At 40.3% G+C, this 27,687-nt stretch overlaps 1 protein-coding gene across 2 annotated transcripts in view; it reads left to right on the plus strand.

The window, feature by feature from the left end:
- LOC127580765 (S-adenosylhomocysteine hydrolase-like protein 1) overlaps nucleotides 1–27,687 on the plus strand; it is a 71,639-nt gene that overhangs the window by 37,126 nt on the left and 6,826 nt on the right. For both annotated transcript variants that reach the window (XM_052034599.1, XM_052034600.1), the window contains exons 3-12: nucleotides 2,605–2,748; nucleotides 4,996–5,096; nucleotides 5,969–6,071; nucleotides 13,765–13,859; nucleotides 18,177–18,283; nucleotides 20,320–20,436; nucleotides 21,337–21,400; nucleotides 23,793–23,881; nucleotides 25,885–25,955; nucleotides 26,930–27,024. In XM_052034599.1, the coding sequence (XP_051890559.1) occupies nucleotides 2,605–2,748; nucleotides 4,996–5,096; nucleotides 5,969–6,071; nucleotides 13,765–13,859; nucleotides 18,177–18,283; nucleotides 20,320–20,436; nucleotides 21,337–21,400; nucleotides 23,793–23,881; nucleotides 25,885–25,955; nucleotides 26,930–27,024 (986 nt within the window). The remainder of the gene's footprint in view (nucleotides 1–2,604; nucleotides 2,749–4,995; nucleotides 5,097–5,968; nucleotides 6,072–13,764; nucleotides 13,860–18,176; nucleotides 18,284–20,319; nucleotides 20,437–21,336; nucleotides 21,401–23,792; nucleotides 23,882–25,884; nucleotides 25,956–26,929; nucleotides 27,025–27,687) is intronic.

Below are 27,687 nucleotides of genomic sequence, written 5' to 3' on the forward strand. Positions count from 1 at the left end.
GTAGGAGCTCACAATTGTGTCTTCAGACAGCTTTTCACACTTCTCTTTTTGTCTTAATTCATACACTGTGGACTTTCGGTCTTTAGTTTACCAACAGATATGGTACTCGGAAATAGCTCAAATGCATAAGACTCCAATAATCTGGCATCCACTTGTTTGGAATTCCTGATAATCCAACATCCAACTCACTCATTATCTGGAATGTGAGCTGGCGTCCAGAGTGCATGCAAGATATGTAGCCAGGAGTCTGGAGTGTGTCTGAGACCAGGGCCAGAACTGTTGGTCAGTTGTGTGGAGTCGGGATCCAGAGTACTTGTATGTTCCCATTGCATTTAATCTCACCAAGTTCACTGGAAAATTTATTATGCTACTATGTAACATGTAAAAAAAAATGAAAGTGCTTTTGGGTATTAATAAGAGTAGCATCCAGTAGTATAGAAATTCTGCTCATCTGGCACTACCAAAGTTCCAAGGGTACTGGATTATCAGAGTTTTACTGCACAAGTTAAAATGTATAGGTAAAGGTAGGCTTGTGAAGTCTGGGGTATTTAAGCATGTTTGCATTCCATGATGTGCTCAATCTTTACTGGAGTTAAAAACCTAGTTAGTGTCAGGGCATTTTTTTTTTGTTTTGAAAACTGTGGTTTGAATGCGTAGTTTTGAAACGAGGGAATGTATCTTGGGATTTAAAAGGATGGGGGGGGGGGGAGTTTAATTTCTGTTAGCTGCCATTCGATTATTATTCTGGGGTGAATTGAGAGATTAGACAGTCCATAGAACCATAGAACAATACAGCACAATACAGGCCCTTCAGCCCACTATGTTGTGCCAACCTTTAAACCACGCCTAGTACTATCTAACCCCTTCCTCCCACATCCCCCTATTTTAAATTCCTTCATATGCTTATCTAACAATCTCTTGAACTTGACCAATGTATCTGCCTCCACCATTCCATGCACTAACCACTCTCTGGGTGAAAAACCTCCCTCTGATATCTCCCTTGATCACTTCCCACCCACTACTTTAAAGCCATGCTCTCTTGTATTGAGCATTGGTGCCCTGGGAAAGAGGCACTGGCTGTCTACTCTATCTATTTCTCTTAATATTTTGTATACCTCTATTAAGTCTCCCCTCATCCTCCTCCTCTCCAAAGAGTAAAGCCCTAGCTCCCTTAGTCTCTCCTCATAATCCATACTCTCCAATCCAGGCAGCATCCGAAGGCAATAGAATAGCTTGACGTCATCTGGCGTATTGGACCAGTGGATTTTACTTCATGGAGTTCCAGTTAGTAAGTTGAGATTGACTTGCATCAGGCCAGCTGGTTTAGTGCAGCAAATTATTACCCCATATTTCTGCAATGTTCCTACTCTGACTTTAAAGGTTTTGAATCTAACAATGTGCTTGTGTGATTTCACAACTTTGGAATTCCTCCCATTGCATCCTTGTAGTTTCCTCTGTGGTCATGTTCCTTAACTGTGGAAGCATTTTCTTACCATTTTCATTTACCCAATGGAGTAATATAAAAATTACTACTTTTATATATACTAGCTCATGAAATATTATGTCATTTAAGTATGAAATGGCTTGTTTAAATGTACAGTATATTACTGACATTTCTATCCCATGGGTATTAGTCAATACAGGCAGTTTTGTTTCTCCCTCCTTCCCCATCTCCCCCCGCCCCAACTCCAGAACTCCAGAAAAAAGTTTCAAAGAAAATAGTTGGATCCATTTTCCTACATTATTTCTCTTTCCATCTACCTTTTCTCTATCGATTGGAACTCCTTAATGCAATTTTACACAAATTTTAAGTTTGAACATAATGTTATTGTGATAAATATTGCATATGTTCTGTGTCTGCCAATGCTTCAGACATTTTGCTTTTCCATTTTAAGGAATATTCCAATATAAACCAAGTTTCCATCTCTTTGTTGTGTAATATTCTATCCAGATTCTTTCTGGCCTCCACGTATATTAAACTGACCAGTCATGAAGTGTCTCCCCCACCCCCAACTCCACTTTTCCACGTTCCAATTGAGAATAAGTTGGGAAATACGATGTTTTTACTTTCCTGCTGTTGTTCGGTGTAATCTAATTATGGAGTGAGTTACTTGCCAGCAGGAATATCTTTTCAAGTGATTTGTTCTATGGAAAAAGTGTGAGATCTGTATGAAAGCACATTTTAATTTAATAGTTTCCCACCCCTTCCTCCTGCTAACTCCTTAAGTCCCTGCCTGGAACAGGGAGAATGTTTGGGGTAGATTACATACATCAATACCATAGTATTTTGTGACTCAGTGCGGTGGTTTGTTTTGTGAGGTGTGTCTGAATCTCCCTTTTCCCGTCCCCAGAAAAGATGGCATGGGTTTAACCCAATATAATTCTTCCTGGATCTTGGACAATTAAGAATGTCAGTAAAGGGTTTGCTTTGAGTGCAGTTCCCCCTCCATTGGGTGTATCTTTTTTGATGTTCAGATAAGACTGTGAGATGTTTCATTCCAGCATTAAGGAATGCAACAAAAGCCATTTTTTGTAACCTCATTTTATGTATTTACAAGCCTACGAGGCACTGAAGTTGTCATTTTCTTAATATTTTCCCTGTAGCGGCTTCCTATACAGATAGTTCGGATGATGAGACATCCCCCAGGGACAAGCAGCAAACCAATTCGAAGAATAACAGCGACTTCTGTGTAAAGAACATCAAGCAAGCAGAGTTTGGACGCAGAGAGATTGAAATTGCAGAGCAAGGTACGAGAGGACAGAGATTACACTGGGTGCAGCAGCAGCTTAACCTTTAAGTCATCTTATCTGACAACGTAAAAAGTATATAGTCATGATGTTAGGGGTTGCCTAAAGTCCTTCAGAGATATTTGGATTGGTTTCACTAGAGGTATTATACAGGATAAGATGTGTGTTGCCTTCTCTTGCTCTTTCATTCCCTTCTTCACCTTTAGGGTAAAGCAGAAGGCAGGTGCTATTAAAAATAATAATTGATGGGCTCAACTAAATTGGTAATTAAGTCTTGAACTTTGCCTAATGTCTTCTACCATAATCAAGATTCCACAGTTTCTGCCAGCATACTGACTCATTTGCATTTGAATGGGATTGCTCAAGGGTTTAAATGGTTCGGAAAGTTCTATTTGAGTGAGGAGCTGACTGTCCAATTCCCTTTACGTGTCCATCTGCCTAAAGAGAGCATTTTTAATTGGCTTCATTGAGCTCCTGTTGGCCTTGCCCATAATGATAAACTGTTGTTGCGAAGCTTCTGGTATCTAGGCCATTGCATTAGTTCTGAGGTTAGGTGGGAAGACACAATATATAAAAAAAAGAAATTGGGTTGCAATAACTCCATTGAGAATTTGTATGCCAGAAGTTCATAAATCTTTTTACATGTCACAATATAAAATCATTAGTACCAACTAATTGCCAAGGAAGTATTCTATAGAAACATAGAAAACCTACAGCACAATGCAGGCCCTTCGGCCCGCAAAGTTGTGCCGAACATGTCCCTACCTTAGAAATTACTAGCCCTCTTACCCGTAGCCCTCTATTTTTCTAAGGTCCATGTACCTTTCCAAAAGTCTCTTAAAAGACCCTATCATATGTCAAACTGGTTTCTCTGTTTAGTCTGTTACTTTCATATTTGCTGGAATTAGCTGATATTTAGAAATATTTATATAGTTTGTAAAAGTTATTGATACCTAAAAAAAAAAGAACTCGAGAACACTTTTAAACATCTTTTGTGGAATTGTTTGTTAGTATCAGGTGCTTGCCTTGTCCAGGAAAGCCCAAGCCATGAGCATCTCTCATAAAAAGAAATATTGTATTTGATCTGAGATGGGGTCAGCCATTGTATTTCCATTAAAGTGGGTTTCAATCTTTGTTTGACACTGTGAAGAAGTAACTGTGGCATATTTTTAAACATTTGTTCAGGTAGAGTCCAAGAAATTGAAAATTAAATTGACACAAGATTGTATATTCTCATAAATACTGCTGCCTAAGGAACCCTTGTGGTGCATTAAAGCAGCTGACTGTGGGATTATACATAGACTGTGGGTGTCATTTGCATCTAAGCAGTATTTCATACGTCGTCGGTCACTAGCTGACTTCAAAGGGCTTAATACTTAAAGCTTCATAACGTGGCAATTTCCCACAGTAGTACATTGAATCTTGGTGGTAGGATTAGGTTCAACTTTTTACTACTTTCCCAGAGAAAAATCTGTTGTAAGCAAGTAACGGAATTTATTGTCTTACAGAGTTCTTGCCTTTTTGTTAAAAGTCATGGGGTCAGTTCTCATTAGAACTGGAACATATTGATAATGAGAGAGGGGTTGCCAGAGCTACCGGGGTAGATATTTGTCCTTGGGCTCTTGTGTTGAATGCATAGCACAGTGTGGCTGAATATTGTACTCTTTGAAATTCAGGGTCTGATGACTTCAGTGGATTTGAATTTTGAAAGGAAGTGTAACGTGCAGTTGCTACTATATTGCACATTCATGGCAGGCAGCCAAAGGTGCATTTCTATTCCATTGCCCTTTGAATGGGACTGAAAGTCATGTCCTGTCTGATCAGCTGGATGCAAAAGATTCTACGGCTGTTTTTGAAGTGGTGCAGCAACCCAAGTATTCTAACCACCTATTTATCTATCAAAAAATGCCACCAAAATAGGTTGACTGGCCAATTATCTTGGCTGCTGATTGTGGAACTTGCTGATAGTAATTTGTCTAAGAGATTTTCTATGGGAATTATGCTTCAAATGGAACTAATTAACAGTATGGTTCAGATGGTTATCCTAACAATGTAAAAGACAGTATCTTAAATAAAAATGCTTTATTTTGAAGTCTGCGCTTGCTTCGAGGATGGAATTAGGGCAGCATTATACTTGCCTGTCATGTTTTCAACACTGCTATAAATAGAATCATTGGAATCTGTAAGAATATAAGAAAATATTTCAGTTGTATTTAATCATACTCTGTTTTGCTTTTTTATTTTTAGAAATGTCAGCCCTTGTTGCTCTCAGGAAACGAGCTCAGGGTGAAAAACCACTTGCTGGGGCTAAAATTGTGGGCTGTACCCATATCACTGCCCAAACTGCGGTAAGCAATGTGTAAAATTGTAATATTTTGGGTAACTATCAGTGAACTTAAGGGCAGAGAGAAAGTGGTGTTGAGGCCAAGCTTGGATCAACCATGACTTTATAGAATGATGAAGCAAGCTTGAGGGGCTGATTGGCCTACTTCAGTTTCTTATGTTGAGCTAGTCCATTTCACAGTACAGATGGAAGGATCCTGCAGTTGCATCGAAGAGTAGACATATTTATTTGCAGGGACCAGGTAGAGTTTGCTCGAGAATTACATTCATTTAAAAGCTGCAGAGTTGCCTATACCTCTCTAACCAGAAATGCTCAAGCTGATTCCATTTATATCTAGCACGTGATATAGATGCTTTGATGTTGCAAATATTAGAACAGCATTATCTGCAGCCAGCAGCTATCCAAAATTAGAGTCAGTAGGGCTAGAGATTTAAAAGAAAATCCCTGTAAAAGCAATCGGCTGTAAATGATATCAGCTTAGAAAATTATGACGGGAAGGTGGTCAGAATCTTTTTCCCCAGAGTGGAAATGTCAAATACTGGAGTGCATAGCTTTAAGGTGAGAGGGGAAACATTTAAAGGAGATTTACAAGGCAAGTTTTTTTTAAACACTGACTGTGGTAGGTGCTTGGAATGCGCTGCCACACACGGTGGTGGAAGCAGACGTGATAGTGGTGTTTAAAAAGCTGTTAGATAGACACATGAATATGCAGGAAATGGAGGGATATGAATTGTGTGCAGGCGAAAGGGATTAATTTGCCATCATGTTCGGCACAGACATTGTAGGCTGAAGGGCCAGTTCCTGTGCTGTACTGTTCTATGTAATTCTGTGTGTGGCACCATTAATATTAGCTTCTTTCTTCCATGCTTGTTGCAGGTCCTAATTGAAACTCTGGGAGCTCTTGGAGCACAGTGTCGCTGGGCAGCCTGTAACATCTACTCCACACAGAATGAAGTTGCAGCTGCTCTTGCTGAGGCTGGTATGTTCATGTTTTAATTGTACATTAGATCACACTCAAGTGTTTCTGTTCCTTTGCTGCTAGCTTGTACTTGCCTTATTACATCTCGTGCTGTTTGTTATCCTGTACACACTGCCAGCTAAAGGTAGATTTGGCTTCTTGTCAACTTTCAGCACTCTTTTCTGAAGACATTAAATTAACTGCTGAAGTGCAGTCACAGATGCTGTGTGCCACCTTCACTCAAGTGGCCATTATTCACGTGGCTCTTCACTGTGAGTTGTGGTGGTAACTCAACCATAATTCAGTTTCTGTAGTGCCCAGACTTTTGCTGAATTCACAGTAGATAATATAACTTCTCTCTGGTAAGTATTTCTAATGATATTGAGATTCATAAATTGAGCAGTCACCTCTCGGGACCTCATTTATCTCGGCTCTGGGCCTTGGGTTCAAGCCCCACTCCTGAAAGGTGAGCACAAAAATCTAGGCCAACACTTCAGTACTGAGGGAAGATATTATCACCTTGCTTTTACATGGAAACAACGCCCTTCTGTTATATCAAGTAGCCATGAAAAATCTCGTCTTCCCTTTTTGAAGAATAGTGCTGATGCATATTTGTCCCTTGACCAACCTCACAAATGGATCATGTGTTTGGTTTGTAGGAGCTTGCTGTGTGCAAATTGGCTGTTATATTTCCTACATTAGAGCAGCAGCTATACTTAATTGGCTGTGAAGTGCTTTGGGACATCTTGAAAGCACAGAAGAAAGGCATTAGGTCAGGTGCACAAAGATTGGTCAAATATGCAGGTTTTATGGAGACTGTCTCTTGAAAACCTTGCTTCACCTGTACGTTTGTACTTCTGAAAGCGGAACTGTTTGAAGACTGTGTTTCTGGCAACCTTGGACAACATCTGTACTCAGTGAAAATTTGAACAGGTAAAGGAAAATGCAAAGAAGTTAAGTTCTGTGGAAATCTTCAGTGGACAGACTGAAATTGTTTGAGGTTCATTAATTTTTTGTTAGCAGTTAGATGCACGAGGGTTGTGTCTGGTACCCTGAGTTGCATTTATTTGTCTGTTAGTTATAAATGCTTTTCTGTTGTTGTCTTGCATGGTTCAGAGGGAAGTTCAGGTGGTTTTAAATGGCTCATTTCTGCAATGTTAGTTTAATTTCAAATTTTACATCTGATGCAATAAGTTTGATTTCTTTAAATAGATAAATTAGAACAGTCTTCAACTGTGCACCCAAATATTTGTATATTAATAAGTATGCAATTTTCCAGTTTGGAGCAAAGTAAAGCAGTCACATTAGGCTGCAGAAATGCACAATGTTTGCAGTCAGCTTCATGGAGGTAGAAATAAGTACATTTTTTCTTATCATTCTGGGCTTAATGATATCTGACAGAGTTATTCACCAGATGCCTCTTGTTCAGTTTTTTTGTACAGTAACAGTATGGGGTGAGGTTAAGGATTGAAGAATTTCTAGTTACTTTCCTTCAAAGAAAGAATGTTTGCAGTCAAACAAAGAATATTTAACATTCTTGTTATGATTTGTCCATAGCTCTTTGGTTAAATTATTTTAGCTCCAGGAGACTTGCTCAAAGTCCTTTAGAAATTTTGCATCCTGTCTTGTTTGTTGAATGTAATTCTTGAACCGACTTATTAATAATAGGTTTAAGTGGTAGGTTATTTTACTTTTAAGAGAAAAATCATAGTTTGTATAAAGTAGAATACCTACTTGTGATTTTCCCATTTTCCAGAATTATTTTAAATACAAAAGACTTTTGATACAGAGGAACTAAAATTGACTTTGTGAGCCGGTCTTGTCTAACTGAAGATGCATGAGGGGCATAGATAAGGTGAATGCACAGTCTTTTTCCCCATGGAAAGGGACTCAAAATTAAAGGGCATAGGTTTAAGATGAAAGGGGGATGATTTAAAAGGGACATGAGGCGCAACTTCTTCACGCAGGGGGTGGTGCGTGTATGGAACAAGTTGCCATCGGGAGCTGTAGTGGGTACAGTTACAATGTTTAAACAACATTTGAACAGGTACGTGAATAGGAAAGGATGTGGGCTAAACATGGGCAAATGGGACTAGCTTAGATGGGCATCTTAGTTGGTATAGATGAGTTGGGCCAAAGGGCCTGTTTCCAAGCTGTATTGGTGAATGAAGAAAAATTACAGTTAATCTTATACTCAAGTAAGACTTTGTTTTATCTTCTCATCTTCCCTACCCTTGCTCAATCCCCATCGATCTCTGTTCTGAAGTAAGCCACTGCCCACCTTGGGTCAGTGACACAGAAACATTGCATTTGCGGTGCCAATTACACAGCAGTCTGTCAAAATAAAGCCGCCTGCAATTCGTTCATTACAGATTGGCTTTGCCTCGAGGGAGACCATTCTCACGGTGGTGTGTTGCACATCATTGCCCTCCTATGTAAGTCACTGTTTCCAACCACTGAATAGCGACTTGCATGATGGACTTTGTGGTGTCATCCCTGCACCTGAGCCATGTTGTGGAGAAACTGGGGAACTGGCTTTGACAAGTGTTTCCTCAAAACAAATTCTAATCAACTATTTCTAGTCACAAGTACCACATTAGAAAAGTGATTTTGTTTTGTTTTCATTTTCTTTTGTTCTGTGGTTCTGAATTTAAGTTTTAGGAGTAATTAGTGCATACTTAATTTAGATCACTGACTGTAAGGTTTGCTGTATCTGGAACTGAATTAACAAGTGGGGGTTTATTTGACAGAAATTCACTGAGTTAATGATTACATTTACTATTAACAATATAGCTCCCCGAGCTACGTGATACTTTGATATTTCTGTATCCATTCTCTTTTCCTGGCACTGCCACTGTTCAAGGACCTCAACGCGCCCATCTTAAGAAGAGGTGAAAATGAGCTCAATGTTTTGTGAGGTTATATCTTCTGGGAACCTCTGTGTGACCTCAGACCAAGATTATCATTGCAACTGATAGAAGTTGGTATTTATTTAACCGCAGTTAATATGAGGTTAAGAGAATATACTTTTGTGACTCCCTCTCCTCCCCTATCCCAAACAGAGGTTGCAGCAGAGGTGATCAATCAATCAAGGTAAAAATCAGCACATAGCATGGATTCAGGAATATTGTCCCAGTCCCAGGCTTTCTTTCAGCAATAAGGTTCCAGCTGTTCTAAGGCAGAAGCTGATGCGTAGATATCTCTGCGTAATAGCCAGAGCACTGATCTATTCTAGTTGGACCTTTGAAGTGAAACCTACCACAGTTGGAACTTGTGGTTACCAGTTTCAGATCTTTCAATTCACTGGTGCTGAAAGTTACAGCTACTTTAGAATCTCCCTTGGAGGACGTTTGCTTAATTCGCCGAGAGTTGCCGCAGAGATAATCTTTGTTATTTTTTTTAAATAGTCAGCCCTTCCAATAGTTATGCACCAGATGTGCAAGATCTACAGGAGCCGGAGTCTGCAGCACCTGCTAAGGTCAATGCAAAAGCATCTGTGTGCATTCTGAAATTGCACAGGTTCCTTTTCCATCCATTCTTGAATAGCCCACAGCATACTTTTGTTGTCAAATTCCTGTGAATGTATGAGGAACGTACCCAGGTGCCCTTATGAAATCAGCAGTTAGAAAAATGTGGTATTCCACGTATTGCCAGTCACATTGTTAATAAGAGTTTGAAGTGTCCTACACTTTCGATGAAAGTTAAAGGCTCATTTATTTTTACAGCTGCATTTATACTTGCATGCAATGCAGTGGTAAAAGTTCACACTGATTTTTATTTACGCCTACAATACATTCACATTTAACAATTTCAGAAAATAACTGTGCCATAGTGAACCTGGATTCTGATAGTGCTCAGTGTGGAAATGAAAGTCCTGTAAATCTCAATGCCTTATGAGGCCTGAGGGGGCCAGTGTGCAATGAGCAACATTCATTGATTGAGATGAATGAGACTTGGCATTCCTCTAGCAGAAAGTGAGCTATCCCATTTTTGGGGAGAGAATAGGATTAATTAACCTGTGGCCTCAGTTCCAGCAGCAAACAGTGGCACTGGGTAGCAGCACTAGTAATCTTCCTGGGATCCAGACCATGCTGCCATTTGCTGGGGGAGGAAGAATGGTGGAAAATAAAGAACTTGGTGCCTTCACTTCATTTCTTCAAGTTGTTAAATTCCTGGACATAGTCCTGAAAGGGAAAGCTTCATTGTAAGTGAATGTTGGGCTTATTGAAAAATAGGAGTATTATGCTTATGCAGTTACTTTAAAGTCATTGCATCTTTTGTACCCCTGGTGCTTGTGTATGCGTAGTTTCTGTAATACTGTTTTGAATGATTTAAATTAACCCCATAACTGCTCTGCCCAAGACTGCAAGGAATTGCAGAGAGTTGTGAACACAGCCCATTCTATCATGCAAACCGCCTCCCCTCCGTTGACTCTGTCTATACTTCCCACTGCCTCGGGAAAGCAGGCAGCATAATCAAAGAACCCTCCTACCTCAGTCATTCTCTCTTCTCCCTTCTCCTTTCGGGCAGAAGATTTAAAAGCCTGAGAGCATGAACCACCAGACTCGAGGACGGCTTCTATCCTACTGTTTTTGGACTCTTAAATGGATGCTAAAAGATGAACTCGTGATCTCTCAATCTACCTCATTGTGGCCATTGCATTTTATTTGTCTACCTACACTGCACTTTCTCTGTAGCTGCAACACTATATTCTGCATTCTGTTTCCTTTTTACTACCTTGATGTAATTACGTGTGGCATGATCTGCCTGGATGGTACGCAAAACAAAAGCTTTCCACTGTATCTCGGCACATGTGAGAATAATAAACTAATAACAATTTTAAATGGATACCAGAAACTATTTATGTGGTTTAAGTAGAGACATTTTATTGCAGGTAAAAACTTAAATGGTTCTAACATAAAATAGACTGTGTAATTTTCCATCTAACGAATGGTTGTCAAATGAAACCGTGGGAAGATGTGGCCTTCAACCATATAGTTTCTACTAATAGGTCTCTAATTAAGGAGATGAAAACATCATTTGGTTTCATTAAAAGATTTTTATCCAAGTATCTTCTTGTGGCATTTGTTAATGGAGATTATTAATTTGCTTCGATTGAACATTCTTTTAAATTTATCCCCTTGTTTTAAAATGGAGTGCTCAGTTCTAGATTCTAAATCAAAACCATTCATAAATTGTATTAATCAAAGAACCCAAGCTTGGGTTATTGACCAGTGACTAGTAGAAGGACTGGGTGAGAAAGTTTTAAAACTTAACTCCTTCAGCTTCTCCCTCCTTCTCTGGTGCCATGAGACCATAAGATATAGGAGCAGAATTAGGCCATTTGGCCCATCAAGTGCTCCACTATTCAATCATAGCTGATTTTTTTTCAACCCCATTCTCCCACCCTCTCCCCATAACCCTTAATCCCCCCTTACCAATCAAGAACTTATAAATCTCTGCCTTAAATATACTCAATAACTTGGCCTCCGCAGCCCTCAGTGGTAATGAATTCTGCAGATTTACCACCTTCTGGCTGAAGAAATTCCTCCTCATCTCAGTTCTATAAGGGACATCCCTTTATTCTGTGCCCTTGGATCCTAGGCACTCTTGCTGATGGAAACATCCTCTCTATTCTGTCCAGATCTTTCAGTATTCAGTAGGTTTCAACGAGAATCCCCCCTCATCCTTCTGAACTCCAATGAGTACAGGCCCAGAGCCATCAAATGTTCTTCATATGTAAGGCCTTTCATTCCTGGGATCATTCTTGTGAACCTCCTGTGGACTCTCTTCAGGGCCAGCACATCTTCCTTTGTTATGGGGCCCAAAATTGCTCGCAATATTGCAAATGCAATCTGACCAATGCCTTATAAAGCCTCAGCAGTGCATCCTTGCTTTTGTATTCTGGTTCTCTTGAAGTGAATGCTGACATTGCACTTGCCTTCCTTACTACCGACTCAACCTGCAAGTTGAGCTTTAGGGAATCCTGCACTAGGACTCCTAAGTCCCTTTGTACCTCCAATTTCTGAATTCTCTACTAGATAACCTTATCTTCAAGAAACCATAAAGTAGTTCCAGAATACATGTATTATCATCTCTTGTGTTTTAAGCATAATATCTATGAGGGCTAACTAAACCAAGTCAACTCCTGCCTCAACTGTCAGGGTTTTGAGCTTGAGCTGTATTGATAAGACTCCAAGATAATCCCCTTTTCTAAAAGATGTAAGCCTGTATTTTGTGGTCACGACAACAACAAAATTATTAACATTTAATGTCTTCTTGCTATGAGACTGATATGCTTTCGGGATTTTTCATGTGTTTGGGAAGTCTGAAAGTTGCTGTCAGTGAATCAGCACACCTTTACAAGCATGCATCTTCTCTATCACACTTGCCAAAAATCACTTGGAAGTGACTGCAGCTTTAAGTATTCACAAAGTTGTCTTCTTTCAAATAAAGGCTGAAAACCTTCAGCTTTCTCACACGAGGTCTACGTGAGTTTATCATGGTGTATTAAGTCAAAATTGCCACACAGCAAACTATCTGGCCCCAAAAACATGTAATGTCTTCCTCAAGTAAATATTTTCAAATGAAAGTCATTTTAAAAATTACTTCTAAGTTTATTTGACATTTAAGCTTCTAATCATGTTTAGTACTCAGTGCAATGTTTAAAATGTTGATTTAAAAATCCCTTCTGGTTTATGAGAATTCTTCAATGTGATTGGCAGTTCATCCAACTGATGGTCTACAGGTACCAGGAATACCTTTGAACTGTAGCCTGATAGCAGCTGACAATAAAAGAGCACGTCCTTGCCACACAGATCACTAGATCTTTCTGAGGAATTTTCTTCAAGGTCAACAGCAAGTGCTGCTGTTGACTGCCAATTCTGGCCTATGTGAGCTCAGATCCTGCTTGTTCGAGGTTCATGCCAAAGGTGTAGGATGACCGAGGAATTGGTATTTTGGTATTGAAAAAGCGATATTCTGGGATTAGTGCCACATTTTGTATATGCTCTAGTTGAGGCAAGCAAATTCAAAATAATGAATAGAAGATAAAAGGGGGATGAAAGTATCTGGAACTGCGATGATAGAAAAAGAATTAATCAGTGTTTTCAAAGGGGAATTGGATAGGCACCAGGTAAAGTGATTTGGAGGGTGGTGGGGAAAGGTGAATGATTGGATTGACCTTTAGAGAGCTGGCATAGATTTGATGGGTCCAATAGCAGCCACCTTCTGTGTTGGGATGATTCTACACTGATTCTGTGTTTTTAAGGTATAGAAGATTTTCAATTGTAAAATATTGCAGATATGCAAGAGAAATGCATGTTATTGGCAAAATGTGGTTCATAATGTTTCCTTGCTGTGACAAATTTCAATGTTGCTTTGTGTTTCTGAAATGTCAGTAGCTAAGGGCAAATAGAAGCAAGATTGTAAGATTGCTAAAATGCTCTCACCCATGAAATGCCATCAGCTGAACCTTTCAGGTATATCCACTGAATGTCAGGGATGTGGTTCACTGATGTTCGCTTCCCCTTGCAGATTTTTCTTTAAATTGTTCTTGGCAAGTGGTAAACTGATAATTATGGCAAATCTGTTTGAAGCTTACTACTTTTGCTCTTGAACTCTGTACCCATCTTTTAATCCCTTTTAAGCTTGTAAAAGTTCAAAGCTATCTTTCACCAAATTTTTTTTTGTATTCCCACCCTACACCCTTCAGGATTTGCTGTATTCGCTTGGAAGGGCGAGTCAGAAGATGATTTCTGGTGGTGCATCGATTGTTGTGTGAACATGAATGGCTGGCAACCAAATATGGTAAATGAGTCACTTTTCTGGGCATGTTGAGGGTAGTCAGCATTGGTACTCAGGTTATCCTTTCCCTCCCAAAGCATTCCGTCCACCAGCAACTCTGGTTGGGGTCATTGCTCCTAAACTCTTTCTTTTAAACAATGTTTCATCTTTAATCAATTCCCCAATCAGAGGAAGTGGTTGTTCCTTATTCAATCTAAATTGTGCCTGGCAAATTGTAATTTGATGATTATGGCAATTTGTAAATTTAGACCACACACTGGAAACGATCCCAGAAGTTGAAATCTCTTGTTACAGCCAAAGATGTCCATCAATCCTGTTTTTAAAGGCCTTTATATAATGTGTCACACAACACTGTACATTGTATACTTGACTGAGGCTTAGCCAGTGTTTTACATTCAACTGTCATTATCTTTATACCCTGACGTATCTTTTACTAAAACTGAAATGGCTGTTGTCTTTTGTTAAGGCTTATTTATTTTGTACTGCGAAAGATAAAAGTGAAGGTATTTTGTGCTGTGGAGTTACTACTGTTCAGCTTCCATCAGTATTTCCTAGCAAATATTCAAGCCACGAATTGGGACTGAATCTGGATCAGATTCCAGAGTTTAAAGTAAATTGTACATTAATTTCCCCAACTTAACTAATGGTAAAAGTGAATGACTGGAAAGCTTTTCAATTCGAGATGGCATTTCTTACATGACGACTTTCCACTACAAATATACCTCGTGTTCCGTCTTGGTAGTCTCCAACTTGACCCTTCCACCTACCTACCTTCCCCCCCCTCACCTGGATTCACCTATCACTTGCCAGCTCATGCTCCTCTTCCCCCCCCCCCCTTTTATTCTGGCTTCTGCCCTCTTTCTTTCCAGTCCTGCTGAAGGGTCTTGGCCCGAAACGTCAACTGTTCATTTCCCTCCATAGATGCTGCCTGACCTGCTGAGTTCCTCCGGCATTTTGTGTGTGCACTACAATGACCTTTGTTTTTATTTTGTTCAATTGTGTTCTTGTAAAAGAAAAGTTGGGTATAATTTTTATGATTAATTTGCGTTTTTCTTGAATGGTGTGTATCTGATTCTGTGTGCCTGTGATGCTGCTGCAAATAAGTTTTTCATTTCACCTATCCATATGACAATAAATGTGACTTTGATGTTGCAATTGTAAGTGTGCAGTAATTGTTAGTTGTAGATGACTTTCAGCCTAGAAATACCAAATCATTTATCAGAATCACATTTATTATCACGGAGTTGTATGACATGACATTTGTTTTGCAGCAGCAGTACAGTGCAAAGACGTAAAATTACTATAAATTGCAAAAAATCATGCAAAAAAGGGAATAACGAGGTAAAGTTCATGGGTTATGGACCATTCAGACATCTGTTGGTGGAGGAGAAGAAGCTGTTTCTGAATTGTTGATTCACTTAAGTAACCTACCTTGTCCTCCGGTTGTGTTTAGTTATTCCATAGCTGCAAGGAAATGTGTGCCAGTTTTGACCTTTTATTCCCTTTCATAGTTTGACTGGATGGCATGGAGTGCTAGTGAAGGGCTGAAGGCAACACCCCATTGTCTGCTCTTTGGAACCTTTGGTCTTCAAACCTTCACTAGCACCCCGTTCCAGCCCAGTCAAGTTGTAGAAAGGGAATAAAGGTTTGGAATTGAAACGGGCTCACATTTCCTTATTAACAAAGCAACACAATATAATGCAGGAGCTGGGGAGAACTTCAACAACTGCATTACAACTAATTTTGGAACCCACCTTCATACAGCAGAATTTCCCTGATATCCACACCCATTCTCTCCACATTGTCCATTTGGATTCATAGTCATATAGCATGGCAACAGGCCCTTCAGCCCAATTTGTCTGTGCTGACCAAGATGTCTACCTGAGCTAGTCCCTTTTGCCTGTGTTTGGCCCATATCCCTCTAAACCTTTTATATCCATGTACCTGTCTAAATGTCTTTTAAGCATTGTAATTGTATGTGCCTCTACCACTTTCTCTGGCAGCTCATTCCATATACCCACCAGCCTCTGTGTGGAAAACCTTTCCCCTCAGGTCAGTTTTAAATCTTTACCCTCTCACCTTAAATCTCTGCCCTCTTTTTAGACTCCCCCACCCTTGGAAAAAGACTGTGGCGATCCACCTTATCTACGCCTTCTCATGGTTTTACATACCTCTAAAAGGTCACCCCTTAGTCTCCTATGCTCCAAGGAGAAAAGCCCCAGCCTCTGCTTATGACTCAAACCCCCCACTAGTCCCAGCAACATCCCCATGAATTTTTTCTGCACCCTTTCCAGCTTAATGATGACCTTCCAGTAGCTGGGCCACAGTTTCTGTACCCCACGGTTACAATTCGTAGAGCAGATCTCCGGTGCTGATCCTCATTCAGAATCTCCTCAGCACTGCCACTGTCAGAGGGGCTTTCATTACAGTCTGTTCATTCTGCTGAGATCATTGCTGCCTCCCTGTGGCCATGGAATGAAAATGCACACAATCTGTCTGGGTATTGGGTCCCATGCACACCAACTCTCTCTGGGTTAGTGTGTTTAATCAAGGTTGTGCTGTATTCAGTTAATAAAATTTAAACTGCAGAGAAAATGAATAGTGACATTTTGAAACCTGTAATATTCATTATATAATGCATTTTCGATGAATTCTGATTACTGAGTTCAGTATGTTTTACATAGATTTTCATTTAAAAACATTTCAAACCCTTCAAAATGGCCACTCAAATACCAAAGGTGGAAGTTTAATTGTGGCCTTGCTATGTATCTGCATCTTAAGTTATGAAAAGATCACATCATGAGAGCAGTATTACACTGTAAATTATTATAGCTTGTATAACCATTAAGATTTCCAAAATTGTCAATGGGAAGGAGGCTGATTAAAGAGAAGAGTGACCTTTAAGATAACACCAGTTTATTTTTGGAGGATATCTTATCTTGCAGAATTATTTTATGGGATCCAAATAGAGCCCTGTTAATATTCACCTTGCAAAATAAGGCATGGAAAGTTTAATTTTCCTTTTTCTGCTCTATTGCTTAACCTTGATCGAGGTAATTGTGCTCATTAAACAAACTCAACGCTACCCAAGCAAAGTCTAGTAAATGTCAGAAGTAAGTTCTTTATTATGAGCTTGTCCCGAATAATAATTCTAGACTACAAAGAAAAGAAAATCTGATCTATAAAACTTGGAATCACATGAATTAGGAGTTGGCCACTTGGTCCTTTGGTTCTGTTCTGCTGTTCAATAACATCATGGATGCGTGGAGTGACAATCACTCGTATGTATCCGTTCTCAGGTCAAACAGAAATTTATTTGATTGACCCCTTAAAGGTGGGTTGGGGGGGGGGAGGAGTGGTGGCGGAGGCCTGTTCAGCATAATAGGGGAGTCCACACAATTACCTCCAATCGTACAAAGCTTGGCAGTATGCAAATTTGGAGATAAGGGGCGGCATCCTCACTCAACGTCATCAGCACTGAACCAGTTAGGTACAAATGAGTACACGATCAGCTACTTACAACCTCATTATCCCTGCTTGATCAGCAGGGACCCACACCCGTCAGCCTGGTAATTTTGCATCTTAGGTAATTTCTGTTTCGGCTGCGGCCCTCCTTACCATGGGGATAGCCCTGATTACAGTTGCCTTTTTTCTGACTGCATTCCTGTACAGAGCCATGATGTCTCGGGCTTCCAAGCCTGGTAGAGATCCTCCTGCTATCATCCAAGTTCTCGCTATGGAGCATATTGTTCCTTATCATGTACCAGTGAATCCTGTTAATTCATTCCTCATTGAATCTGCCACCTCTGTAAATTTAACTAAAACCGGCAAGTTGTTTTATGATTGCGGGTTAACCCTTTTGGGTTTTTTTTTTTGGCTAATCTAAATGTTTTGTCCAAATTCTTGCCTTCCCTGGTAACCATTCGCTCCCTTGCTTATCAGGTATCTGTCTATGCCTTAAAAGTATTGAAAGGTTCTACTTTCTCTGCTCTTTGCTGAAGTGAATTCCAAAGAGTCGTGACCCTTGTAGAGAGAAGCTCTTGCCTCTTCCATCTTAAATGGGCAACCATGTATTTTCGAACAGTGAACTCTAGTTCTAGATTCTCCCACAAGTGTAGGCTACATAATTGTAATGCCATGGGAAACTTGCTCAAAGTGGTAGTCTGAAAGCTTAAATGGTTAACCTCATGACTTCCATAACCTTTCTTCCCCCCACCCCCCCCCCCCCCGCCCCAGTAAAGATAATTCAATGTCTTGCCAATTTACCAGATTATTTGGAGAAGTTGATGACATTTTTCTTTTTGTTTTGCTTCCTCATAGATTCTGGATGATGGTGGAGATTTGACTCACTGGGTCTATAAGAAATATCCTAATGTGTTTAAGAAGATCAGAGGCATTGTAGAGGAAAGTGTAACAGGGGTTCACAGGTAGGAAGATAAAACCTTTCAATTAATGAAGACAATTGGTAGTCAAAGTCTTAAGTAGAATGCAAAAAAAGTGACAGTGGTTTTTACACTGTCAACCATTTTACACTGGCTAATGAGAGAATGGGGAAAAAGAAACTAAGAATGCTACTGCACAGACTTCAGTGACAGTTTTTACAGAGTACCCAGATGGAAGACTTATTCCAAAATCAAAATCTGCAGCTGCTGGAAATCTGGGGGGGGAGAAAAACAGAAAATGGTGAAAATAGCAGCCAGGCGGCATCTATGGAAGAGAAACAGAGTTAACATCTCAGGTCAAACGTCGTTTGTCAGAATCATTTCAAACTTTGTAGGTGACTCAAAGTTTAGTAAACAGTGAGGAAACTAGTGGTAAACTTCAATAGGGTATTAGGTGGAGTTGTCAGACAGTAGGAAATAAACCGGAATGCAGAGAAGTGCAACGTGATAAGTTTTGTTAGGAAAAATGAGGAAAGGATTAAAATATAAAGGTCACAAAGCTAAAGGAGGTGCAGGTGTAGAAACTCGGGTGAATATAAAGGTGATGAGATAGTTTGAGAATTTTTTTTAAAAGAACTTTATAAATGGGGGTAGAGCAAAAGTAAGAACGCTTGCTGAATATTTATGTAATACTGATTCACCCACAGTGTGCACCCAATATTGGTCACCCTGCAAGCAAAAAAAGATTAGTAGGATATGTGATCTAACTCCATGTACCTGCATTTTCCTTGTATCTTTTAATGCCCTCTTACGATGTATAATTTGCAGAGGTGTGCTCCAACGTGGTTGCCCTCTTCGTGTACAGGTTGTCCCCAGATAACAATAGGGTTCTGTGCCTGAGAAATGCTGGTAACCTGTTCGCAAGTTGGAAATGTGGCCACCCAGCAATATGTAACATGCCGCCCTGGCAAAACCGGGGTGTTTAACTCAACTATTTCAGATATTGCCGCAAACAGGGCTGCCGCATGACCCTATGGCAGCCAGGTCTCCCAAGTGCTCGCTCATATGTGTGGGCTGTACATTAATCAGGCGTTCATGGCCTGGGAATGACCTGTAAAAATGTTTCTAGCTTCACTCCTGAACGATCTTGCTCTGAGTTTTAAATTTTGGTCTCTTGTTCTGGTCTCCCCAGTCAGCAGAAGTGGGAGGATGGGTTTGATGGGATTGCTTTGCTGGTAGCCAGTGTGGACCCAATGGGTTAAATAACCTCCTCCTGTGTAATAATAGGCAAGTGAGGAAGGCAAAATAATTGTAATTTCCTGACCTACAGAAGGAAAGTATTCCTGGAAAATATTTTAAGAAAAATCTATAAATCCAAAGAAGATGGATAAAATGCTTTATGGGTAGTTTGATTCATTGTATTCCTACATGCAGAGACTGGTGCACTGGTCATTGTGGTGAAAAAGTTGTAGTGGTCAAAGGGGAGTGAGGTGAGTATGTGAAGGGAAGGGAAGGGCGGGTGAGTGGAACTTGCTGGTTTGACCTCGTGCAGAGCTGATACAGACTTGATGAGCTGAATGATCTCCTTCAATGCTGCAACCGTTCTGTAATTCTGCACTTGGAGTTAGTTATACAGCGTGGAAAACAGGCTCTTCAGCCCAACTCTTCACGCTGACCAAGATGTCTATCTGAGCTGGTCCCATTTTCCCGCTTTTGTCCCATAACCCCCTTGACTTTTTCTATGTACTTGTCTAAATCTCTTTTAAATGTTGTAATTGTACCCACCTCTACAGCTTTCTCTGGTAGTTTGTTCCATATACCCACTGCCCTCTGTGTGAAAAAAGTTTCCCCTATGTCCTCTAGTGTTAAACTCCCCTACCCTGGGAAAATGACTGTGACCATCCTTGTGTCTACTCCAGAGTGCCAGAAGGCAACAGAGTCAGGGAAAATAAGCTGTGTACCAGAGTTTAAGTAGGTGCCAGTCCAGAACACGCTTTCATGTTATCATTATGCTCCTAACATGCACTATACGTTAGAAAAATGGTCTTGCATTAAAGTTTTGTCTTATTGTTTAATTTCAGATTGTATCAGTTGTCTAAAGCAGGCAAGCTCTGTGTCCCAGCCATGAATGTGAATGACTCGGTTACCAAACAAAAATTTGATAATCTCTACTGCTGCAGGGAATCCATCTTAGATGGGTAAGGATGTGAAGATTTTGTATGTAACAGACTGGTACAATTAGTGAAACCACTTCCTAAATTTCAACAGCAATTATTTGCATCTTTCAAATTGACGCACTTATCCAGAACAGGGCTAAATTAATCCAGCAACTTCGCTTTAATTTTGTTGTTTGCTTTGTAAGATCAATGCACCAGGAGTTGAGAGACTGATTTCATACTAAAGCTATTGAAGCTGCTTTAAGATAACTATTAAAAAGTGTCTGGCCCAAAAAGCCAATAAAATCTGTCGCTTGAGGTTACTGATTGAAACCCACAGGGCACATCATTTACCACTTTCCCTTTTGCCAATTTTAACCTGTGAAGGTTCTAACACACATCCTTACGCTCTTTCGTACACGGGATGCAGGCAAGGCCAGTATTTATGCCCATCCCTGCTGGTCCTGAGAAGCTGTAATGAGTCACCTTCTTGAATCACTACACCTTTTACGGTACATGTGCTGTGGTGATGGTGTTTTTAGATGGGAAGTTCTGGTATGGAAACCTGAGGATGAATTGGGAATGGTGAGCTATGTTGACATCAGGACGTTCAAGTTAGGGGGGCTTTTGCTATTGATACCTCAACTGAGCAATCATTGCCTGTTGACCATTAATAGATCCATGGAATATATTTGCCTATTAGGAATTGCATTTGGACCCATTTGTGCACACCTTTTCAGCGAGAACTACTGAAACTCCTGCTGTTTTGGATTTTAATGTGTGTTTTGCTTATCAGCCAATCCTTCTGTAGGATAGTTACCTATTTCTGTTTTAGTGCTTAAGAATTAAAGCAGACTCTTGAATCTTATTATTTTGATTAAAGTTAGCTTTGCTCTTGTCAAACCTATAAACAGTAAATCTCATGTTCTACTCTTTTCCTAGGTTAAAGCGAACAACGGATGTCATGTTTGGTGGAAAGCAAGTTGTAGTGTGTGGATACGGAGAGGTAATGTCCCGCCAACCACCCCAAGTAGAACCATTTGCCCTAAAGGTTGTTTTTTATTTACCTTTTGGGTTTAGACTTATGTTTGTGACATAAACCTTGAATATTCTCATTTCACATTCATTCCAATTTACTGCAAGCAAGTAAACACACACAAACACCACCAGATGACTGACTCATAAGCTGTTCTGAAACTCATTACTGTCCGAGTGTTTGTTGATTGAGATTCTGTCACTGCTCTTGTAGCTGCTTCACATTAATGAAAAGTGAAGTGACTTCTCAGCAGCGTAATATTATGAATCATTGTTCCCTTGGTAGTAAAAGTGACCAGTTGTCACAGAAACATAGAAAAATGAATGTGTGCATTACATTTCCCTGTGCTCTTGCAAGCATAATAACAAAATAATCTAATTAGTGATTTTGTTACAAATGTGCTTGAAGGTTTTGATCTGCACTCAGTCAATCCCCCTCACTTTCTATCCCACCTTGCAAATGAGGAGGCTTTAGTAATCCCTGTGGAATAGCCATTTTCCACTTTACCCTAATTTATCTGAAGAACACTTGTGTAACATCCTCTTGTCAATTTTTCAGATGGGTTAGAATGATAGATGCACTGGTGAAAATAATCTGTATGGTATGTAGTAAACTAGTCAGGCCTCCAGGTGTGAAAGACTGCTTACACAGAGAGCCTTAAAGTAGCAAGAATCTTGCTTAACTGGTTTTGCATTTAGAGGAAAAAAATGTAACATTAGTAACTCTGAATTTAGTAATATCAGATCACAGGAAATAAAGAACAAAAATGTTCTAAGTACAGATTATAGTTGGAAAAAGAAATGGATTACTGTTCAGAGTGCGAAACTTTGTTATACCTTTTAAAGAAGAACAGTCAGAAATATCAGCTTCTCTTTATCCTCCTGGTGTCTGTAACAGGAGCCTAGATATGAGGTTAAAAGAGGTAAAGGATTCTGCATATGTCAAGATGAAGAAAGGTGGAAGGAGGGTCTCATGCAGCACAAACTCTGGGACAGACCACTTGAGCTGAACCTTCTATTTTCATGCTTCTTGGGTAGTTTCTGAGGGTTGAAGATGACTTGTTTGTGCCACATTTCTGAGGTAAGTAAAGAGTCCTGTGCAAGATCTATAGACACTACCAGAAGTAGAACTTGATGGGGCCATTGGATTGACTTTGAGTCATTGCATGCTCCTTTGGCTGTTTGTGGCTTCCATATGCTATGAATAGAGTCATATGGCACACAAGCAGGCCCTTTGTCCTTCTGTATCCATGCTAACCAAGTCCTAGAGATGTAGAGGTTGAAGGACTTGGAATCTTCCTGGATGCTTGTCTGAGGGGTATTGGGCTAGCATTTCCCATGGCTTGCTGAGAATATTGTGTTTGTTTTCCAGATAGGCTGGAGAACTTAAAGCATTTTCTCTGTCCTCCCGGAAGTTGCTCACAGTAGAGAGGTGTTTCAGGATTCTGGAGTCAGGCATGTGAGCAATGTGGCCCATCCATTGAAGCTGGTTGAGTGTGATTAGAGCCTGGATGCTGGAGATGTTGATCTGAGAAAAAAGCTGACATCAGTTTGCCTATCCTGCCAGTAGATCTTGGATGATTTTAATGGTACCTCTCCTTAAGGTGCTTGCTGTAAGTTGTCCGTGTCTCAGTTTCCTACAGGAGGCTGGGGCTCACTGCACATTGGTAAAGTATGATGGGATTGGGATCCAGATCTTTGAAAACACTGTGGTGGCTGAAGAGCGAGCTAACTCATTGACATGAATTTCACAATGTCTACCTTGATGGTGGCTCCTGACGTACGTGAAGTGATCCACGTTGACCAGAGTTTCATCCTGGGTCTTGATTGGGGAAGGGGGAGGTGCAGTGATGTGTGTAAGTTGCTGCTGGGCCTTTTTCTTTTGAATGCTTAGCTTGAGACCCATATTCTTCAGTAAAAGAATCAATGATGGTTTGGAGCTCACCTAAGAGTCTATACATGCGCAAGGAAAGTTGGTATGACCCTGATTTTGGAGTCACGGTGAGGAAGGTTGAATTGTGTTCCTGCATGTTCTGTATGTAGATTAACAAGCTCCCGGCTACAGTGCAGTTGGAGATGAAGTTGAAGCTTTGCAGTGAGGACTAGTGAATAAAAGATTGGTGTGATGACAATCTTTGACTGTAATTTGCATTGGGATTTATATAGACATTGGCTGGCCAATTGCATCATTCTAGCATTTTCTGTTTCAGTTCACATTTTTAATCTTTTTTATATCCTCCACAATGACTGTAAATTTTCTTTTTTGACGTCATTTGGTGGTAAGTTGCAGGCAAAAGTTCATTCACCATCAAAATACTGTACATGGAGGAAAAGATAATGCAGTGTTTTTAATGTTTTCATAGGTTGGCAAAGGCTGTTGTGCTGCTCTGAAGGCTCTTGGTGCTATTGTGTACGTGACAGAGATTGATCCAATTTGTGCTCTGCAGGCTTGGTAAGCTGACTTTTCATTGTAGCTCATGGTCCCGTCTCTAGCACCTTGGCTAGGGGATGTAGTGAGGGGGAGGAGTGTGGTTAGTGGAGTCCTTAAAAGTGCATGTTTTATTACTATTTATCTGCTGCTATGATTGTTTTATCTTGTATTACTCATTTCCACTGCCTTTTGCTCTGTTTTCCTGAGAAATACTGTACCTAACAAAGTTTTTTACATTTGGATATTTAATTTAGCAATGTAGGCAAAGGTTATCTTGGATTACAATTTCCCTTTTTAATTTGAAAACTGTGAGCCCAAGAGTATTGGGAACTTTTTATTGCATTTTTTAAAAATCTTCAGCTACATTTACCACTAATAACTGCGAGCATTTTTATGGATTCATGCGTTTTTTTTTGAGTGTGTTCAGATAACTGATGTCAGCAGGCAATGAGACCAAACCATAATCAAAGTTAAAGCCAACCTTTTCCTCATCCAAAATGGGTCCTCTGGTAATTCCAGTGGATCCACTTGATATACTACAACCAGAATCAAACCTAGGATTTTATGCTCATTATAACGTGTCGCACGGGTTTGAACACTTACGTGCTAAGCTATCAAGAATGGTACAAGTCATGAATTACAAGATCTATTAATTTAACACAGAGAAGACCTTTTGCCCACTTTCATAAAATGACAGCAGCTCCAAGGAAGTTTCTCCGTCTCTGAGACAATACTTGGCTCTAGTTTGCTTTGCAGCTGAGAAGCCAGAGTAATGATGGTCATTATTTTTGAGCTTTTGGATATGGTGTGAGGTTGAGGAAATGGGATTTGTGGTGGCATGTGTCAAGGGCAGAACTAAACTGGACCACAGTTTCTTCCCCCACTGAGGGAAGAAAGATGCAGAACTTCAAAAATTCTCTTCCAGCCAATCAAGTACTTGGTGTAAGCACTGCAGTGTAACTTGGGTTTCCTGCATATTCCTTGGTCCTGTTGCAATTTCTTGCCTGTGCCTCCCCCTGAGTGAGGAAAGGTGGGGGGAGTGGGGTGGAGGACAAAATACATTGGTTTCTGCTGTTTGTGACTCTTCAATCACCTTTTTTTTTGAGGAGAGGATTATGGTAAGAAGTGACCATCCTTGCAGGCAGCCTTGACCAATCTTCACTTGGCCTGTGTGCTGGAGGCTGCCGTGATTGGTGGAATTATACCCCAGTAGGAATTGATGACTTTGGGAGGAAAGGAAGGGATCTCCTCCTGCCAAGAGGAAAATAAATCATTAAACGAAACCAGAATGACTGATTATCACATTTCTTTAGCAAAATTACATTGATAATCTCTTGAATTTACATGAAGTTGAATAATTGTAATCCATCTATCTACTCTGATTTAAGAATGTATAAGCTTGCTGCTCAGTAATGTTCAATCATCTGACAGAACGACCAAGGAGGGAAACTGGCAGGATCTTGAAGTCCTGGAGAGATACAGCACAGAAACAGGCCCTTCGGCCCACTGAATCCATACCAACCTTCAACCATCCATTTACACTGAACTGACATTAATCCCATATTTTATTTTTAAAATCTCCCCACATTCCCATCAACTTCCCTCAGATTCTACCACTCACCTTCATACTAGGGGCAATTTAACCTACCAATCCACCCGTCTTTGGGATGTGGGAGGAAACCAGGGAAGCCCACAAGATGTCACGGGAGAACGTTCGAATTCCATACATACAGCACCCAAGCTTAGGGTTGGACTCGAGTATATCGCTGCGAGGCAGCAGCTCTACCAGCTGTTCCACTGTGCTGCCCCTGGAAAGCAGCATATTTACACTGGGGTCGGGGGGGGGGGGGGGGGGGGGGGGGGGGGTGAGGTGGGGAAGGCTTCTCACTTTACAAGTTAGTGTGATGAGTTTTCACAAGGTTAGTTGGAACAGATGAACCCATAAGTAGTTCATACTTGTATCTAAAGCTCTCAGACCAACATATTGCTTCATTTTCATCATAAAAGTATGTTTTCTTGTCTAGTATGGATGGATTTCGTGTGATGAAACTGAATGAAGTCATCCGACAAGGAGATCTGATCATTACCTGCACAGGTACTGGAGGAATACACATGTTATTGCAGCATGGACGATATCTTAATTAACAGCCTAGGCTGTGCACTGTGATTGCCAGTATTGCATTTGAAGTGAGTTATGGAGTGGGAAACGCAAAAGATAAGGCATGCTGAAAAATCACAAAGAAAAATTTGAAAGATTTGAATAGTGGCAGGAGTGTGTCAAATATTATCTTCATTTACTAAATGTAGTGTTTAAATGCTGAAATTGAAAGACTCCTATATTTAATTTTGAGTAAGTTTAAATAAAATTGGGATTTTTGTTTCAGTCCATTGAAACACTTCCAGTAAAAACATAATTTACTCCAAAGTGCAAAGATCAAATGAGAATTTTAAAGTCCTCAGAATAATTTTTTTTCATCTCTTACATGGTGTTTTCCAATGTGCTTCTTGAACTAAAACATTCAATGCACTTTTTGCGTTTGTGATACGTAATGGCACGTGTAGGCAACCTGACCCATCAGCCACACTACTGATGTGATTTTTCCCTAAATCCTGCCATGATTGGACAGTCTTGTGCAAATTGCTCCAAAGCTTGAATTTTAGTGCAAAACATTAATTACATCGTGCAATGAACAATCTGCTGGAGCAACTCAGTGGGTCAAGCAGCATCTGTGGTGAGGGGAGGAATTGTCGACATTTTGGGTTGAAATACTGCAGGCAGGAGCCTGCCACCAATCACCTTGGACTCCTGTCCTCAGTCCACCAATCATCTCTGGCTCCTGTCTCACCACACCCCCTCTCCTCTGTACTGGCCATCTCCCCTCTCCACTCTCAGTCCTGATGCAGGGTTTTGACCCAGAACGTTGACAGTTCATTTCCCCCCACAGATGCTGTTCGATCCGCTGAGTTCCTCCAGCAGATTGTTTGTTGCTCCAGATTCCAGCATCTGCAGTCTCTTGTATCTCCACTTAATTGTATAATCTTTATTAAATAAGTGTGTTCCATTTTTAGGTAACAAGAATGTTGTTACCAGAGAACAGCTTGACCGAATGAAAAATGGGTGCATTGTCTGCAACATGGGTCATTCCAACACAGAGATTGACGTGGTAAGGAAACGTTTATCTGAAAAATAAAAGATGAAATTAAATTGCAAAGAAAAATACTGAACTTTCAGAGTGAGAGTGCAGGGAACTGGAATTTAAGTAGGTAGTTCCTATATATTGGTATTGGTTTATTATTGTCACTTGTACTGAGGTACAGTGAAAAACTTGTCTTGCATACCGATCGTACAGGTCAATTCATTACACAGTGCAGTTACATTGGGTTAGTACAGAGTGCATTGATGTAGTACAGGTAAAAACGAAAGTACAGAGTAAAGTGTCACAGCTACCGAGAAAGTGCAGTGCAATAAGGTGCAAGGTCACAACAAGGTAGATCGTGAGGTCATAGTCCATCTCATTGTATAAGGGAACTGTTCAATAGTCTTATCACAGTGGGGTAGAAGCTGCCCTTAAGTCTGGTGGTACGTGCCCTCGGGCTCCTGTATCTTCCACCCAATGGAAGAAGAGAGAATGTCTCGGGTGGGTGGGGTCTTTGATTACGCTGGCTGCTTCACCAAGATAGCGAGAGGTAAAGGCAGAGTCCAAGGAGAGCAAGATCCATCTTTTTTATGGTTACTTTGTGGCCCCTTCTGTGTCATGTTTCTACACTTTATAAGTACCTGATAACCTTTTCAGAAGCCTGAAAGCATATGTTGTGAATGTTATTAA

This window comes from Pristis pectinata, chromosome 20, assembly GCF_009764475.1.
Source record: "Pristis pectinata isolate sPriPec2 chromosome 20, sPriPec2.1.pri, whole genome shotgun sequence".
Taxonomy (NCBI): domain Eukaryota; kingdom Metazoa; phylum Chordata; class Chondrichthyes; order Rhinopristiformes; family Pristidae; genus Pristis; species Pristis pectinata.